Raw genomic sequence first — 17433 nt, forward strand, 5'->3', positions numbered from 1 at the left:
TCCCCTAGATGGAATGATAGATACTTAGATAGATACACACATAGATAGATTATAGATTTTTAGATAGATAGATAGATAGATAGATAGATAGATAGATAGATAGATAGATAGATAGATGTCTATACACACACACTCACACACACATACACACACACATCCCTTTGGACTGCATCTGGCTACGCTCCCACATTCACTAGAATGAAAGCGCTTGCTTTACATTTTTTTTGTTACAGCAAGGAGAAGTTTTAAGGGAGAGAAATGCCAACACTATAACATCATTTTCCCCTAGTGCCATGGCCCCTCCGTCCACCTTGCCTGTTTGGTATAGCAAATTAATTAAATGGGATGCCATTCATTGATTAGTCATTTATTTTTATGGGCAGATGCGATAGCTGGTTTAGGAAGAAAATGTGAGGCAGCACAGAAAGAGAGGAAGGCCCTCAGTCCCACAGAAGGATAAGTTGCTGTATTTCCTGAAGTGACCATGGCTTCCCAGTTTCCCCCACTCTTCTTTTCTGCCTGTTCTGCTCTCCTCAAGTACCTGCATCAAAGACATTGAAAAGGGGAGCTTTGGATGCAAGGAAACATTTACTAATGGGAAGAAATTTCCTCCTTTGATTTTTGAGACAGGCTTTCTCTGTGTAGCCTTGGCTGTCCTGGACTCACTTTGTAGACCAGGCTGGCCTTGAACTCACAGGGAGAAGTAATTTTGAAGAAAGAAATTCTCTGCATAAATTCTACCTCAGGGTTCTAGCATAGAAGCATCTTTGAGAATGGTTTCTGCTGCAGTCCCTGAAGGTGAGAGAGGTCTGCTGGTGAGAGCCACACTGAAGTAAACAGTAGGTCAAGCCATATGAAGGTCTTGTCACAGTGGACACCACACTCCCGTGAAAAGCGGCTTGCCCACTGAAGGACCTTCTGCGCTTAGGAAGCTTGCCCAGCTATTAGGCCTAAATGATGCCTCTGCTCTCAAGAGCTCAACAGCTTTTCCAGAATTTTCTCTTTTGTCCTTGAAGTAGGCACAGTGACCTCTAGCATCCATACCATCCCAGGCATATGGTTGCATCAGCAGAGGTAAACAGTGCATAGGACAGGATTAGAGGGGGGTTTCATTGTTGTTTGTTGTTTGTTGTTTGTTTTTAGACAGGGTTTCTCTATGTATCCTTGGCTGTCCTGGAACTCTCCCTGTAGACCAGGCTGGCCTCAAACTCACAGAGAGCTAGCTGCCTGCCTCTGCCTCCCTGAGTGCTGGGATTACAGGCCTGCAAGCAGCACATCTCCCTTCCAGGAGCCTGGAAGTGTGTACCCATTCTCAGCAGGGCCAAAGGTCCTGCCTATGCTTTAAAAAAGAAGGCCAGCAAAGGTGAGGTGGCCAAGACTAGAGATGAATAAGAAACAGGAAAAGGAGGAACCTAAAAATTATCAGCGATCCTGTGTTGCTAAATGGATGGTATTTTTTAATATGAAAGAAGTGATTTTTTTTCTCCTGTGTTATATTATATAGTCCATAAAATCTAAGCCTGGGGGTCATGGTCCCAGTGAATATGTGTGGACTGTCTTTTCCTCCGGGTGTCAGATAACAACTAAACGGAGGCGCTAGATAGCAGCTGATTTACTTCGCAGGCGCTTCGCCCTCCCCTAGAGGTGAAGATCAGAACTCTATTCCGTGCAGCTGGGTTTCAGCCAGCTTCTGTTCCGCTGAAAAATAAGGCAAAGGCCTCAAGAATCAAGCAGGAAATGTTGGATTATGTTCAGAACTCAGGGAGGCACCAAACGGACTACCAATCCACTTTGTACCCTGAGCTGGTTCTTGGACTTGGTTTACACAGATGCACTTGAAGACAGCCCTTTGTTCAACATAGCTTCTTAAAAAACAATATACATGTACACATCAAACCAATGACCACCATAGGGCTGAGGTCAACTTGAACGCACTCCTGGTCCTCCTTTGGGTAGTAAAGTAGCTATAGTACTCTTCCTTTTCAGATGAATAAAATAAATATCCTCTTCCAATTCTAGCTCTTTAAGCAGTTGTTAAAATTCCATCATGCACTTTGATAAACCTATCTGAGTATAAGAGATATATATATATATGAGCAATCTATTGATTTTTCCCACCATTTCTAACACCTCACTGTCAAGGTTTAGTGTGACCACGGGCAGGAACGAGGAGTGAATGGCCTTCTAAACTTGAACTCTCCCAAGTGTCCAAAGGCCCATTCATGGCATGTGACTTGGTTCCTACTGCAATATTTGGCCTGGGTATTGTTCAGGCACGGGAGAAGGTCATCAGGGCTGGAAGGTTCTAGTAACTACCTGCACGCTTCTAGTGGCTTTATCTTCCTGAAGGAGAAATTAACGTATCTAAGGTTTATTGATCTGCCTGTAGTGATTTAGTGAGTCGGCAGAGAATAGGGGATAAAACCAATTTCCTGGCATCGTTTCCCAGGCATACTACTCCTTACCTTGCGATGCCTAGACTGGAAGCCAAGAATCCATCTTAGGGAATTTGATCAGAAAAACGTATGACGGGTGATTCTAAAACCACAGAAGCATTGAGAAAGTCATAAAGATGTATAATATATGATAGCATTTACCAGCTATAAATAGGGGAGATGCAGGGAGAAAAATAGAGACCCTGTAAATCTATTGGGTCAGGAGAAATAGAAACTGCTTAATATTTCATTAAAAATGGATTTTCATAAATTGTACTTTGATATCTTTGGGCCAAAAGCAGTACATAGGGAGTAAGGCGTTGTTATTCATTACACTCGGTTATTAATAATTTGAACTGTTATTGAACCCAGGACATCAACAAGGTATATCGTGCCTGTGAATGGAGCACTCATCATCTGTTCTGGGCACTGTCTGAAGTGAATTAAATATCCACAGCCATGGCCCACGAAAGCACTTAGGTCATAAGGACAATGGGTCACTCAAGTGCCCTTTTACAAAGTGGACGTTCTTAGAGGAATTCAAACCATGAAGATTCTTGTGGACAAAGGCTTAGAGTCCGCTGGCCAGAGAGGGCCCTCGCTTAACAGTGAAGGACACTGTGGCCCAGGGAGAGACAGAGATATTTGCCAACCTTACAAGCTAATTAGCACCAGAGCCTGGCTCCAGGCTCCTGATTAAGTGGCAGGGTTTGTTTTGTTCTTGCTGCCACACTCAGAGGGCTAAGCATCCAGAAATTTTTTTTCCCAGAAAGATGATGCTTCTTCTGCAGAGATCTGGATGCAGGGTGGACAGGGGTAAAAGGTCAAAAGCCAAAAAGGAAGCGGTAAGGAACTAAGCTTGGCAATGTGAAGACTAATTTGAACCCATGCTCAAAAGAGACATTGTTTGCTTCCAGAGATTAGTGAAGAATGAGCAAAATCAAGCAGCAGAATAGAATTCCATGGGAGACACACGGATCAATCATCTGCCTGTCTCCCACCCTGATGGAAGCTACTGGAGGTGGAGTTTGAGGGGCTTCATCCAAAGCTCATGGTCACATGTATTCATGGGAAGACCAGCCTCTCTCTGGAGGGTGCATTTGAGTGTGCGCACCACACAGCTCATATGTAACACATTAATGATCACCCTACTTACTCCCAAGGATACTCCAGCTATGCAACCATTTATTTAAAAAGGGGGGCTCAAGAGTCAGGCACAGTGGTATGTGCCTGTAATCCCAGCACTGAAGAAACTAAGACAGAAGGATCCCCAATTTCAAAGTCAGGCTACATCATGAATTCCAGGACAACTTAGGCTACAAAGTGAGACCCTGTACAAGAAAGGGCAGAGGGAAGAGGAGGAAGAGGAGGAGGAGGAGGAGGAGGAGGAGGAGGAGGAGGAGGAGGAGGAGGAAAGAAAGGGTTTCCTGGAATTATCTGCCAAGGCTGAGAAATGAAGTGGGTCAGAGTAGATAAAATTGGATATTAAAAACACATAAAACATGCTGTGTTTCTAAATGGTACCAGCATGGTGTGTGTGTGTGCGCGCTGTGGATCAGCAGCTGTGCGCAAGTTCAAATCCTTTCAGCTCTCCAATTATGTGTTTATGTGCCAACTAAAGCTGCCTCCGATAGGAACTGCTCATTGTCTCCTGATGAAGGCCATACACAGTCACCGTCACCATCCACAGGGAACATCCAGTGGTGGTGGCCCCCACTGCTCACAGCACCCATCCGAAATCAGCAAAGTGTTTCGTTTGCTGCTCCCTTGCCAAAACAAAACAAACAAAAAGTTGGCTTGCTAAACTCTAGAAAAACTGATGGATCTCATTTACTTGGTTAAAGATCCTCCAGCCCTTTCCTCACTGCCATAGAATTGTTTTCAGCACAAAGGAAGCAAGAGATGGGAATGGCAAGGTTAGGTCTTTCTGGAACCCTGTTCTCCACTCAGAGATTAGGGTCTTAAAGGGCCAGGCAGTTTTCCTCACAGGCCTTCTGCCAGGTGCTGGCTCTGCCATGTCTTCTTCCAGGTTCTTCCTCTTCCTTGGCTAACCTGGTCTCCTCACTCCCTGTCTGCAGTCACTGTAGAGGCAGCAGCAGGATCAAGTCCCGGCAGGAGGAGTGGTCCTTCTTCCTACTGTCAGAGACGCTACAGAAGGGACACCAATTGCCTCAGGATGCAGCACGCACGGGCCAGCTAGCTAAGGAGAAGAGGGAATAGCGAGCAGGGTGGTCGAGTAGGCTTCTCTTCTCTCAGATTTGGTGGCTTTCATCTTGTGGCTTAAGCACAGCGGACTGGTGACATCCCTTTCCTTCCTTCCTTCCTTCCTTCCTTCCTTCCTTCCTTCCTTCCTTCCTTCCTGTATGGAGCAAGCTGCTTACCCACTTCATTTGGTTATGGAAGGGAAGGTGTGAAGCCTCCTGCCCTTTACTCCTATTGTCTATGGGGTGTTCTTAACTGCCTCTGTCTGTGGGCCTTAGCAAATAGAAAATATGGCAGGGGAGGGGGGTTCAGGGTTGCCAAGTAGTAAGGTTTGCAGTTTACAGAGAAGAAAAGCCTGCATTGTTGACTGCCTAGAAGCTTATGTGCGATACTCTGCTGTTCCTAAAACCATTCTATAGTGGGATTGTAAACTCATTGTGAGATCATGCCACTGGTCTGTGACTTTTTCTTCTATTCAAGCTATGACTGGATAGCTGACCATTCTAGCCACCAGCTAGAATACTGACATAAGAGTTAGGAGCTCTCTCTCTCTCTCTCTCTCTCTCTCTCTCTCTCTCTCTCTCTCTCTCTCTCTCTCTCTCTCCCTCCTCTTCTTCCTCCTCCCCTCCTCCTCCCTTCCCCTCTCCCTCTCTGTCTCTGTCTCCTTTCACTGAGTGTGCCCCCTCTTTCTCTCTCCTCCTTCCTTCCCTCTCCCTGCATGGTAGCTGAGAGCCGCTGCCGATAAACCTGCATTTATAAACAGTTAAGTATATAAGTTAAGGAAGGAAACCGGCTTGAATGTCATGGACCACACAGGGCTCTTTGAGCTTCAGTTCCCTCATCAGTAAAGGATGGTGAGTGTGGTACTCAGCCGCTGTGCTGATAGTGCCTGGTTCCATGGGTGTTCAAATAACACTAGCTTTTCATCCCTCTTGTCCCTGTCTGTGGCCTAAACACAGCAGGAGGAAATGCTGGTCCGAGAAGACCGGGCATGAGTTCATGTACAAGGTCCTGTGCATGCTCGACCTACACCAGGCGTGATTTAGAAATGACAGTGGGCCACTTGGTTTTTCCTTTCACCCTTATCCAGGGAAACCAAACGAAACTCGCGTATCCTTGCTCTAGCTACTTATTTTTAATGGAGAACATACAAGTACACGAGGTCCATATGGCAGTTATTGATTTGGGCCATCTGGTAAGCCAGGGCTTATGCCTACCATGTTAGGTCAGAAGCTAGTCCAAAAAGCCTTTCCTCCCATAAGAGAGGCCCTCCCCGGTCAGCTGGGGACAGGGATGGATTTCATTACAGACCCAGGGCTAGGCTGAGAGGATGCTGAAGCCCAACTCTTAAGAGGCTGTCTACAACCCTGAGCCTACAACAAAGAGCTGAGAGAACAGAGAAAAGTGTTGACTGACAGAAGGTACGGGGTAGAAGGCAGCCCCCAACCGCTCACGCACTCAGAATGGGGAACTAGAGAAAACAACGGTAAAGTGCTGTGCAATTAGAAAATGCCCTGCAAGTAGTCCCGGTGAGCCTGCAACGTGAGGGAGAGGGAGCGTCAAGTTCAAGCTAGTGTGTGAGGTCTGCGCCACCCCCCCCCCCGACCGACAGATGACATACCCACCTCCTTTATAACGAATGTGCTGTTTTCTCTCTTTATGAGCTTCTGAAGTGTTTTCTTTTTTCAAATCTCCTTCCTCTGTTTGCTCTCAGCCCCGAAGCAAAATATTCCCTCCTTCCAAAACTTTTTGCAAAGTTCACTTTTTTTTTTCCAAGTTAAAGCAGGATGAGAAATTAAATTTCTTTTTTCACAGTGATGCTAAAAAGCCCAGCACAGACAAAGCCGCTGGTGATGTCTGGGCATGCACGCAGAGCTTCCCTGCCCCTCTCCATGAGTGCCCACGTGTTGGCGTCATAAGCAGGGGTTTCAGTGACAACAGCTTTGCATCTTTACGTTGCAGATATTTCAAGCTAACAACGATGCAACTGAGGTGGTGCTGAACAAGCTCCCTGTGCCACTGCTGACCAGGTTCATCAGGATCCGCCCGCAGACGTGGCACCTGGGCATCGCCCTGCGACTGGAGCTCTTCGGCTGCCGGGTCACAGGTGAGGTAGGGGGAAGGGGTTTTCTGGTGAGACAGGGGAAGCAACTGTATCCTAGGCTTCTCCCCTACTTCTGAACCTGTAAGATTGTGCCACGTGACCTTCCCAAAAGGATGGCTCGAAGGCTCAAATCCTACAGGACTTAATCCTTTCATCTATTCATCCATGTGTTCATTCAATACGTTTGTCATTAAGCTTATGCTTGTTTATACTAGTTTAAATGTACTGAATGTTAATTTGATACCCAATCCTACCATAAGCGCGCTGTCTTTTAGTATTCTTAATAGAACTCAACGGCCTAAGTGTTGTCATTTTCCTCACCTAACACAATAGGAAACCAAGAGTTAAGGTACTAAATCCCCAGTAAGTTATGGTACCACGGTAACCTAGGTAACTCAAACCTCAAAATAGTGCTCTCTGGTGCCTCATGCAGAGACCAGGATGTAGACATGGCACTACAAACACACAGGAACCACAACAGGCCCACTCCGATATAGGCATCCCAGCAAGTTGGACGGATAAATTAATAACAAGCAAGATAAACAAATGTAAAACTCAAGAAATAGGGAGGGCCTCATGATCCTTGCAGTGTTCCACAGAGGGCTTGACTCAAGGCAAACCTCCTCAAGGCTGAGTGGCTGAGGTCAGAGCGCAGACAAACCAGACGATACCTGCTGGAGAAAGGCTGCAAAGCATACTCGGCAGTGAACACCGCTTGGCAGTGTAGCAAGAGAGCCGAGAAACAGCATGTGGGGACTGTGTGTGAAGGGGAGACGGTGCTTGCCTGAGCTAAAACCCAAGGGCTGCAGGGTGACGGGCGCCAGAGTGGAATCTGGAGCCTTTGCTAAGCCATGGTGTAATCGTGAGACCATGGTGCCTGGACTCGCAATAGGATGGCTATATCTATAGGCCGATCATTTCCGCTCTTTGGACTGCATCCAGGAAGGTAAGCTGCTTTGTTGACCTGCTGGTCCAAGCATCCCGTGTCTGCACCTCCCCCACATCTTTCATGACTCTCTCCTGTACATTATACTGCCCATTCTTCCTAACACCTAAGATGATGCTGGTGAGGAAATTAGACTCGGGAAAGCAATAGCTTAACCCAAATCATCATGAGCCCAGGAGGTGACAGAGCCAGGACATGTACCCAGGATACTACCAGCCCATCTTGTAGGCAAAATGATCTTCCAGGAACTAACTCAACACATGCCTGCACTCCACTGCACTCGCTGTCCTTGAGAGGGTCAGTGAGGATTGGTGTCATGGATGGATGGTGCTGACACATATTCTCCAAAGCCCTGCCCAGAGCCATAAATCCAGATAGCTAACAGCTACTACTGTGTGCTTAGGTACACCAAGCACTATTCCTAGGCCTGTGCTGAGGTAACTGACAGAGTCCTCACAGCAGGTAGCCACTGCTGAGAGTGTCCCTTTTAGACTTGGGGAGCTTGATGCATGGAGTGATTAAATCACTTGACCAAAGTTAGCTGGCTAAGAAAGCAGTAGCGTAGACATAAAATGAGTCCAAGTTCAGGTTCTGAGAGTCACACTGCTATACAAGATGGAAATTAAAATAAGTATGTGACCTGATGGTCTGACTACTTAATGATTAGACTCCAGCTAGCCGGCCTCAGCCATGAATGACTTTTAGTGTCTTCCTTGTCTCCCCTAGATGCACCCTGCTCCAACATGCTGGGCATGCTCTCGGGCCTCATTGCTGACACCCAGATCTCTGCCTCCTCCACCCGAGAGTACCTCTGGAGTCCCAGTGCAGCCCGCCTGGTTAGCAGCCGCTCTGGCTGGTTCCCTCGGAACCCTCAAGCTCAGCCAGGAGAAGAGTGGCTTCAGGTGGACCTTGGGACACCCAAGACAGTGAAAGGTGTCATCATCCAGGGAGCCCGCGGAGGAGACAGCATCACTGCCATGGAAGCCAGGGCATTTGTACGCAAGTTCAAAGTCTCCTACAGCCTAAATGGCAAGGACTGGGAATATATTCAGGACCCCAGGACTCAGCAACCAAAGGTAGGCCATTCATAGGGAGTTCTAATACCATTCTAAACAGGAAAGTTAAAGTGGGGTACAGGGATCTGGGGTGATGATTTCCCATCTAGCAGCCATCATCAAACCCCATCGGCACAATAGAACGATCGTCAACAGAGACACTGTATTGCGCCAGGCCTGGTCCTTAAATTAAACTCCTTCTTAATCCCCATAATCTTTCTACAAAATCTATTCCTTGGCCACTCACATTTTGGAGACACTAGACTGAGGTTTATGTTGTATCCACGGTCACACTGTTCGTTGCTGCTTAAACCATGATTTGGAAACCAAAAGTCAGACTTCAAAAGCCAGACACCTAACCAGTGCTCAGCACAGCCTGCTTATGAAGCTGAGTGCCCTCCGCAGCCGCTCCAGGATAAAGTTTCCCTGAAACAGGCCAGACATCCCAAGGGGGATGTGGTTGTTGGAGGCCAAACTATAGAAACTGGGGGATACTTCCAAAAATAACTGTTTTTTCTGGACATTACGTGCCTCCCTATTTTCTTAGTCTTGATTGCTCAGATCTTCCCTGCCTCTCACACTGAGTTTGAATGAAAGAAAGAGCATCTTACGCTGGGGCACAAGTCCAAGCCAGAACAGCCTCCTCCCTGCCATGAGAGTAAAGAAGTCTAAGCTTCACCCTAGCATGCAAGGAGGCCCAGAGGGGAGAGGGCGTCAAGCCTCTACCCTGTTCAGCTTCCTCTCCTGCTAGGCCAGGCTACCTGGTCCTGCATGCAGCATCCTTAAGAAGGAGAAGCGTCCTCCCTATAATAAGCAGGGCTTTCCTTCTGAATGCAGAGGCCAGGGCTAAATGGGAGGTTTTGCAGTACCGACGTGAGCTTCCAGATAGATCACAATTCCAAGGGCTTGAAGAGACTTGGGGTTTGGAAACTAGGACCTCCAATGAATAGAGCAGAGACTGGACCACAGGTTCTCCAGCGACAGCTACCCGTGGCTTTTCTTGAAAACAAAAGTGATCTTGGCCAGGTTCAGAGCATGCCCTGCCTGAGGCAATAGCCTTGCTTTTAAAACTATGGATCCTGAGCCCCGACAGATCGCTAGCCTTCAGGAATTCCTGAACCCACCCATCTCAACACCTGTTTTCTCCCTATGCAAGGGACCCCAAGGTGGCTCTGGGTGTCATCCCCACACAGGTTCAACTTCTGTCAGCAATTTTATGCATAGGCGACCTAGGAGAGGTTTCTTTTGGTAGAATTGCTTCTGATAAACAAAGGTCTAGAAGACAGTCTCAGGCCATCAGTTTGTAATAGCCAGTTGTCTTTCAGACTGTCAGTAAACTGGCAACAGTTGGCCATTGGGATCCTTCCGTGCCCATACTTCCAGGGATTGAATAGCCTATAGGTTATTCATTCATGCAGGTCAACCATAGCACCACCTGAACTATATCTCCATCCTATTAAGATACCTTATGCATACAGACTTCCAAGCGGTAGAAAAAGAAAACACTTAAAAATATATATATAACGCAAGGAATCTGGAATAGTAGATACAGCCAACCGTGCCTGCCGCTCCTTCTGGCCAAGGTCAGCTTAAATCACATTTGGAGCTTAGACCTCCCCTGATAATGGCCTCTCTAATGCTCCCTGATTTTCTTATTTCCAATTCCCCGCCCCCCCGCCCCCCGTGGACTTTCCAAATGACCAAAAGACCTTGGTTTGAAATAAAGCTCACGTAGGTGGGATTACCCTAGGAAGCAACCTTGAAGCTGACTTGTGGGTTGGGTGCGGTTGGGGAGAGGTTGACTTGTGGGTTGGGTGTGGCTGGGGAGAGGAAAGTGGGGGAGGAGTCCCACATGAGAGCTGAGCCCCCTTGCCTCCCTGCAGCTGTTTGAAGGGAACATGCACTATGACACCCCCGACATCCGGAGGTTCGATCCAGTTCCCGCACAGTATGTGCGGGTATACCCAGAGAGGTGGTCACCAGCCGGAATTGGGATGAGACTGGAGGTCCTGGGCTGTGACTGGACAGGTAAGCGGGCTTTCTTCTCCGTGTCTTGCTCATTTGATGGCCTTGTGATCTTGGTACCCTGGGCGGAGCTCCGGACAGTCAGCCCTCATGAAGCTAGACTCCACTGCATCCCTGCTGCCTGGTGGTCTGTTGTATTCTTGGGGTACCTCTGGACTTGGAGGAATCTCTGAAGGGGAGCATTTTGTCCTTTGTCAAGGATCACGTCAGTTCTTCAACATGAGTCTCTCAAAAACAAATCATAACCACCCACCCAAATTCAATTAGACCACAGCTCTTCAGGCCAGGGGCGGGGGGGCTTTGGCTGTTGATTTAGGAAAGAAAAACCCTGTCATGATAATAAAGTAATCGGTTTATGTCTGAATCTGGCCTCCAGATGTCAGAGGCTCAGAGAAGGCACTTTCGTTTCAAAGCCACAGCTGTAAAAGGCATTTATTTGCTCAGGAGGGACACTGGTGCAAGGGTACATCTTCCCAGCATGCATCCATGGTCCTGCTCCTTCCTGCCCTACCCAGTGGTACAGGCCTGGGGCAAGTGCCTCTGTGAATTCTCCCTGAGAGGGTGAGGCCCTCCTGCTTGCTGGTTGCTGAGAGAGGAAGCTGGTACCTATCTGAGTCAAGCCCCACCTTGCCTCTGGCCACAGGCTCTACTTCTTCCGTAGAGCTGGCACAGCCTGTCAAAATGAGCTTTGGGGAGTCACCTGGAGCCTGGGGGGGGGGTCCCACCCTGAGGCCCCACCCAGTGCCAGCAGGAGCCACCAGCAGATTGTGTTCTCTTGCCCCTCCCTACCAGAGCCCCAGGTAGCCCCATTTTCCTGTCTGCTGTGCCTGTCACTGGCTCAGACAGCAGGGTGGCATGAAGGATTAATAAGAGCATGTCAGAGAAGTGCCTTTGGCTCCCAGGGAGAAAAGTGTTGCCTGTGTGAGGGCTACAAGGGCACAGAGGCATCCTGGGCGGGCATGCAGGCAAGAATGGGGGCCCAAGTTCACCTCTAGGCATGGAAGTGAAGACAGCCCCATAGAATCTATAGTAATAGGGAACCGCAGCTCGCCGCCCCAACCCACCCCCATTATACATTTGTGGTGGTAATGCTGACACACACTTGTTAGGGGTAAATCAGTTCTGTAAAGCCTGAATGTGTGTCAACTGTGCCTCGGCGATATACTAAAGGCCCAGCTCAGTTATAATTAGTTTTTTCATTTACCCATCTGAGGTTCGGGCCTTAAAGCTACAGAGGATCCAGAAGCTTCTAGACTAGTGGATTCCAAACACGTTTGACTCTGTACCTCATGTTAAACTGAATCTCAGCTCCTTTCATTGGCATGCAAGCACACACATGTGTGCATACAGGGAAGTTCCTGGACTCCAGAAAGATTGCTAAATTCAAGTCATTCCCATCACTAGGTGTAGAACCTTAGCCAAATGACTTCATCTCTTACCTGGTAAGAGGGGATGGTGTTGGTCTATCTCAAGGCCCTGCAGCTGCTATGAGAATGGCACACAGTAATGGTGAGGGGTATTTAGACTGCTGCCCGACACTGGCAAGCTGATTATAGGCAAATGTAACTGAAGGAGGGGATCCCCAGGTGGCGCTCAACCTTACTAGGTGAGCACACCCTGAAGGATTAGCTCAGACGCCTAAAAAGCTGTTAGAGTCCTTTATATCGATTCCATGACCTACCAATGAGTGTGATGCACAGTTCAAAAACAAACCACAGAAATAAGCCTACTGCCCTTTCACAGACTGGGAAACTGAGTCCCAGGAAAGTCATCCAGCCGACTGAGGGCCAAGTCACACTTCCCTCTATGCTGCCCTTTTCCTTCTGTGCCACCCCTCTCCCACGCTGGCCTTGCTTTATGGCCAGCTGGACAAAGTTGCTAATGTCCTCTTCCCCTCATTGTCCCTCCAGCCCCAACCTGCCCCAAATTGCCCTGGTGACAGCAACAGGTTTCCCATTTCAAAGCCCAGGCCTGCTCTTGGAAGATCAGAGTTGAGGCGTGTTAGCCTCTGCCCAGCCTCCTCCGTTGTCTTTGAAGTCTCTGACATCTGGTTTTCATTTTGGAGAAACGCTGCTGTTTAGTGAGCAGTTACCTCGGAGCTCCCAGTACAAACAGTGGGCACAGAGGCCAGTCTCCTGTTTCTTCACTTTCACTCACAATACCCTGCCCTCTTGTCACCTCATCGGCCCGGGCTTTACTTTATTTCCCCCTACCAAATTGACAAGCTTTGCCTCAAACTTCCAATTTTTAGTGCATATTCTTCTTGTTTTTAAATTTTCCATTTTTGTCTGCAAACAAGCCCTTGGGTCACTCTTTTTTCCTTCCCCAAAAAGGATAACAGGAAGACTAAAGGGCTGGGTTGAACCCGGTCGGCTGCATAATTTGAGGCTTTACCTGTTCGCCAGTTTATTTAGGTTTCAAATGATATCTTCTTGCCTTGCCACCCATTGTTGGCTTTACAATTGAGTTTGTGATTCAAGGGCACAATGAATTTGTGACATTTGACAAATGTGACAAATTTGAACTCACAAATTAGGACGCTTCGAGGTTATTTGTTATTTACTTTGAGCAAAAGGCAGACACGACAATGGGAAACAGAAAAGGTTATGCGCACGGCATTTAATAGCAGAAAGGTGGGAAGACCGTGAAAACACTTTTCAGCATATTTACCCACTTCCCCAGCTCCTGGCTTTATTAAGTGGTATCCTGGAGGATGCCCCCACAAAGGCACCTAACCACGTGCTATAGTGCAAAGTGGCATGTACAGAGATAGGAGAGAGACAATGACCTCGGGTCTCCAGGGCATCTTGGTGGAAGGCCGCTCCAGCATATACCACACTCCACAACACAGAGCTTTCCAGAACCTTTCCCACCCCACCCAGGGCCTGACTCATAGCCTCATTCATTCCCCCAAATAGTTGATGGCTGAGTGGCTGAGTGAGCAAACAAACAAAGGAATGAATGGATGATGTGTGAATCACCTATCTGGCCCAGGTGAAAACCGACTGCCTACAGCATGGTGTGACCTAGTGCTTCTTATTGTAACATTTCTTATAAGTTGCCAACATTTGTGAGCCTGAAGATTTTACTAAGGGATAATAGGCTTTCCTGCCTGGGGGGAGGTGTTGCGGGGGGGGGGGGGGGGGGGGGGGGAGAGAAGTGGGGAGGTTGGAAGAACTAGCTGGACTAGGCTATCTGCTCTCTGGGCCTCTGCCTGTTGAATCAAGTCATGGTGTCTTACGGTCACTATCTCCACCACTGCTACAGAATGGTAGCTGTATCGATCGGGTGTTTTAATTTGCCATACCTTGGCCAGAAGGCATAGCCCAAATTACTTTCACCTAGCCAACGCCTCTTTAGATCCACGTTCCCATCTGTCCATGTCCAGGAAACACCGACACGGAGTCTGGGCTCAGGCTTTCCAAGCTGCCATTTCACTTACACGCAACTTTGGTAACAAGTGCTTCTGATTATATTATCGTAGGTGGGCCCTGCGGGGCAGATTGTTTTATAGAGTTAGGTCTGATTCCAAATAGACCCTGTCTAGCATAGGGAAAGGGTGTGTTTTGAGAAAGCAGGACCAAGCACTGAGACCCCACCACCAGCCACGAAGAGACAGAGCACTGGGGGCCCATTTCCCATGGAACAGAAACACACTTCATCACGCGTGGAGTTGTTTCTGTCAGTTTTGGTGGGCAGCATTCACTTTGATTGTGTGCTCTACCACACTGCCCTCTTAACAGAATACCCAAATGTGGTTCAGCTCCATTTTGGGAGTCAACGTCACCCACCCCACCCCCCACCACAGTTGCCATGTTGGGGCTTTCCTGAGAGACTCCCATGTGGGGTTTCTGTCCATGCCTCTTGCAACTTCTTTGGGCATTCTGGCGAATTTAGGGTTCTGTGTGCATCTACGCACCTTTCTGTTCCTCCTCACAAGCCCAGACCTAGAAAGAAGACTCCGCTTTTGCATCTTCCCCTGCTGGGTTGGAGTGCGGCCTACTGCAGCAATTTTCTTTTCTCCCTTCACCTTCACACAGACTCAAAGCCCACAGTGGAGACGCTGGGACCCACCGTAAAGAGTGAAGAGACCACCACCCCTTATCCCATGGATGAGGATACCACGGAGTGTGGAGAAAACTGCAGCTTTGAGGATGGTAAGGACTGGCATGGTCATCATATTGCCTCTGGGGTGTCATGAGCATGGGCCAGGCAGATGACAAGCGAGAACTTGGGGTTCTTTGGGTTAGAAGTCCACATGAACTTACAAGAGGACTTGAGGGCACACAAATATACTCAAAGGCCAAAGGCAGTGGCTACTAGAAATACTCAGATTTTGTAACAACAATACAAATACAAATCTACTGTTAAGATAAGGGGCCCGAGTCCTCACAATCTTCTTTAGTTAAAGGAAAACCATGCCCAGCATTTTTAAATTAATTAATAGCACTGATAGCTATTCCTGTTAGAATGTGCCTCTGTGGTACAATCATATGAAGACCTGGTGTCTTTTTTTCCCCCTTTCTGGGGTTTGGTAGTCATTGACTTTGATTGCCAAGTCAGTTCATCAATTATCCAGGATCCATTGCACTTCCTTGTGTCTTGCTATAGCCTTGTTTTATGAAAGTGTACCGGGGATAATTCTTCCAGGCTGCATGTCATATCTACAAAGAGCACACAGGCAGGATGTGGGAGTCCTCATCCAGTGCTGCGAAACCCCAAGGATTCTAATTTTTGGACCATCTCTTCACATGGGAAATCTGTATTCCCCTCATTTTATCTTCCAAACATATCCAAGCTAGATAAAGTCAGTAATTAGAAAGATCTCCAAAACCAAGTCTTGTTTTCAATCCTGTTGTTCAGGTCACCATGTATTCGGACAACTACTAAGCAGCCACTACTTTTACAACACCTGGCCCCTTAGCCTGGACTTTTCAGTTTGACAGCCTCAATTTACAGCAAATTACTGGTCGTTATTAAATATTCATTAAACAAAATGAGAAAAGATTGGCAAAGAGACCTGATAAGGGATGTAGGTAGCTGGTGAAAGCGTGGAACCTGCTCGCAGCCAGAGGGCAACATGGGAAACTGCCTGGATGGTGTGGATGGCTCAAAAAAAAAAAACCAAACCAAACCAAATAGCCCTTAAGAAGAATGGGATGAAAGCCAAAAACTAATGCTGAAGTCGTGGAACTAAAAAAACGATAATTCAATGCACATGCTTTGGGGAGTGTCCTTTGGTATACTGTGTGGGTAGGGGACACTGTTAGTCAGGATTAGTTGAGTGCAGAATCTTGAAATTTCAATGAACTTGTTTTAGTTTCATAATGAGAAGTGGAGAAACTTCCAAGACATGTCTGAGACAGAGAGCTGAAAATGAAACGCACAGGGAGTTTATGTGTGGCATCAGACTCACAGAGTTAGCGTGTCAGGAGGCCCGGAGTGGGGACTCTATCTAAACTGCAATCCAAAGGAAAATTTAAGGGTTCTGCTGCAGCCTTTCAGACGTTTATTTTTAATATAATTTTACCGTTTACAGCGGTTTGTTTGATTTGAGGTTTCTTTGATGGTCCCTCCCTTCTTTTCGGTAAAAGATCTTTTTGTGGAATTCAGTTCCTGAGATATAGTACGCGTATAAACATTACAGGGGAATTATGGTATATTGAATTACTTTGTATTTTTTGAATGGAAAAATAGACATGCAGAAATTGCAGAGAGAAGGGGATGGTGAGGGCTAAAGACTGACTTTCTCAGCCGCAGGTTGGTGCATCTGTGATGGGTCCCATGTGTTCCCTTTCTACTCCAGCTGACTTTGGCTAAGGGTGGGCAAACATTGACTGCTCCCTCTTGGGAAGAGGGCGCACAAGGAGGGTCTGCTGGCAATTTTATCCTGCTGCTGAGGTCAGCAGTACCCTCTAAAGACAAGCTTCCTCCACCCCAGGGTGGGCAAGTTGGTTCTACCCAGCTGCTGTTGCTTGTACACATTTTAGTCAGAATTCGGAACCTTCCCCATGGACATTTCTCTCAGGGAACTTGGGGAGGGAAATGGGAAGGCTAAAGACCCCACTTCCTCCCACACTTCCTCCCAGTTACCAGCATTGCCAAGCCCTTTCCTCTGTCTCTGTCCAAGCTTAACTTCCCATTTTCACTTTTCCCCCACCTCTGCACCACCCCCCATGTAATTCCAAGATTACCATTAGCTCATACTGGGTTTTTAGATGTGGGTGGAACCCCAGAGAAAACCCACTTGGTTCCACCTTTGGGCTCACTTAGGTAAAGCTTCAAAGTAGACACGGGGAGCCACTATTGGTCACTTTTTAAGAGATTTGTGGAGAACGTGTTTTGCAGGAGCTCTGCAGAACGCGCTCCAGGGGAACGGAGATTACAGAGCTGAGCCACCAGGCTCGGCCTATAAAAGTTGTCCCTATCTTACTCAGCATTGAGGTGGGCAACTCCAAGGGTACCCCCTTTGTTTTCACTCTTGACATTTCAGACTGCCCACTCGACCATGCCAATCTATAACAGCCCTCTGAAATAAGGCATGTGTCCTGAAGAGGTGAAGGACAGCAAACAAACAAGCCAGCCTTGTTTCTGAGGTCACTTTCTTTGCATCAGCCAGAAGTTCCCTGGCATTCGGATCTTTCTGGGAGCTAATGGGCTGCCCCA

The 17433-nt window shown here is 47.6% G+C and overlaps 1 protein-coding gene across 6 annotated transcripts in view; it reads left to right on the top strand.

Annotated features, from left to right (window-relative positions):
* The window catches only part of Nrp2 (neuropilin 2), a 114970-nt gene that overhangs the window by 53273 nt on the left and 44264 nt on the right, over positions 1 to 17433 (top strand). For all 6 annotated transcript variants that reach the window (XM_051153920.1, XM_051153922.1, XM_051153921.1 and 3 more), the window contains exons 8-11: positions 6600 to 6744; positions 8414 to 8763; positions 10626 to 10770; positions 14808 to 14924. In XM_051153920.1, the coding sequence (XP_051009877.1) occupies positions 6600 to 6744; positions 8414 to 8763; positions 10626 to 10770; positions 14808 to 14924 (757 nt within the window). The remainder of the gene's footprint in view (positions 1 to 6599; positions 6745 to 8413; positions 8764 to 10625; positions 10771 to 14807; positions 14925 to 17433) is intronic.

Source organism: Acomys russatus, chromosome 12 (genome assembly GCF_903995435.1).
Source record: "Acomys russatus chromosome 12, mAcoRus1.1, whole genome shotgun sequence".
In the NCBI taxonomy this organism is placed as follows: Eukaryota; Metazoa; Chordata; class Mammalia; order Rodentia; family Muridae; genus Acomys; species Acomys russatus.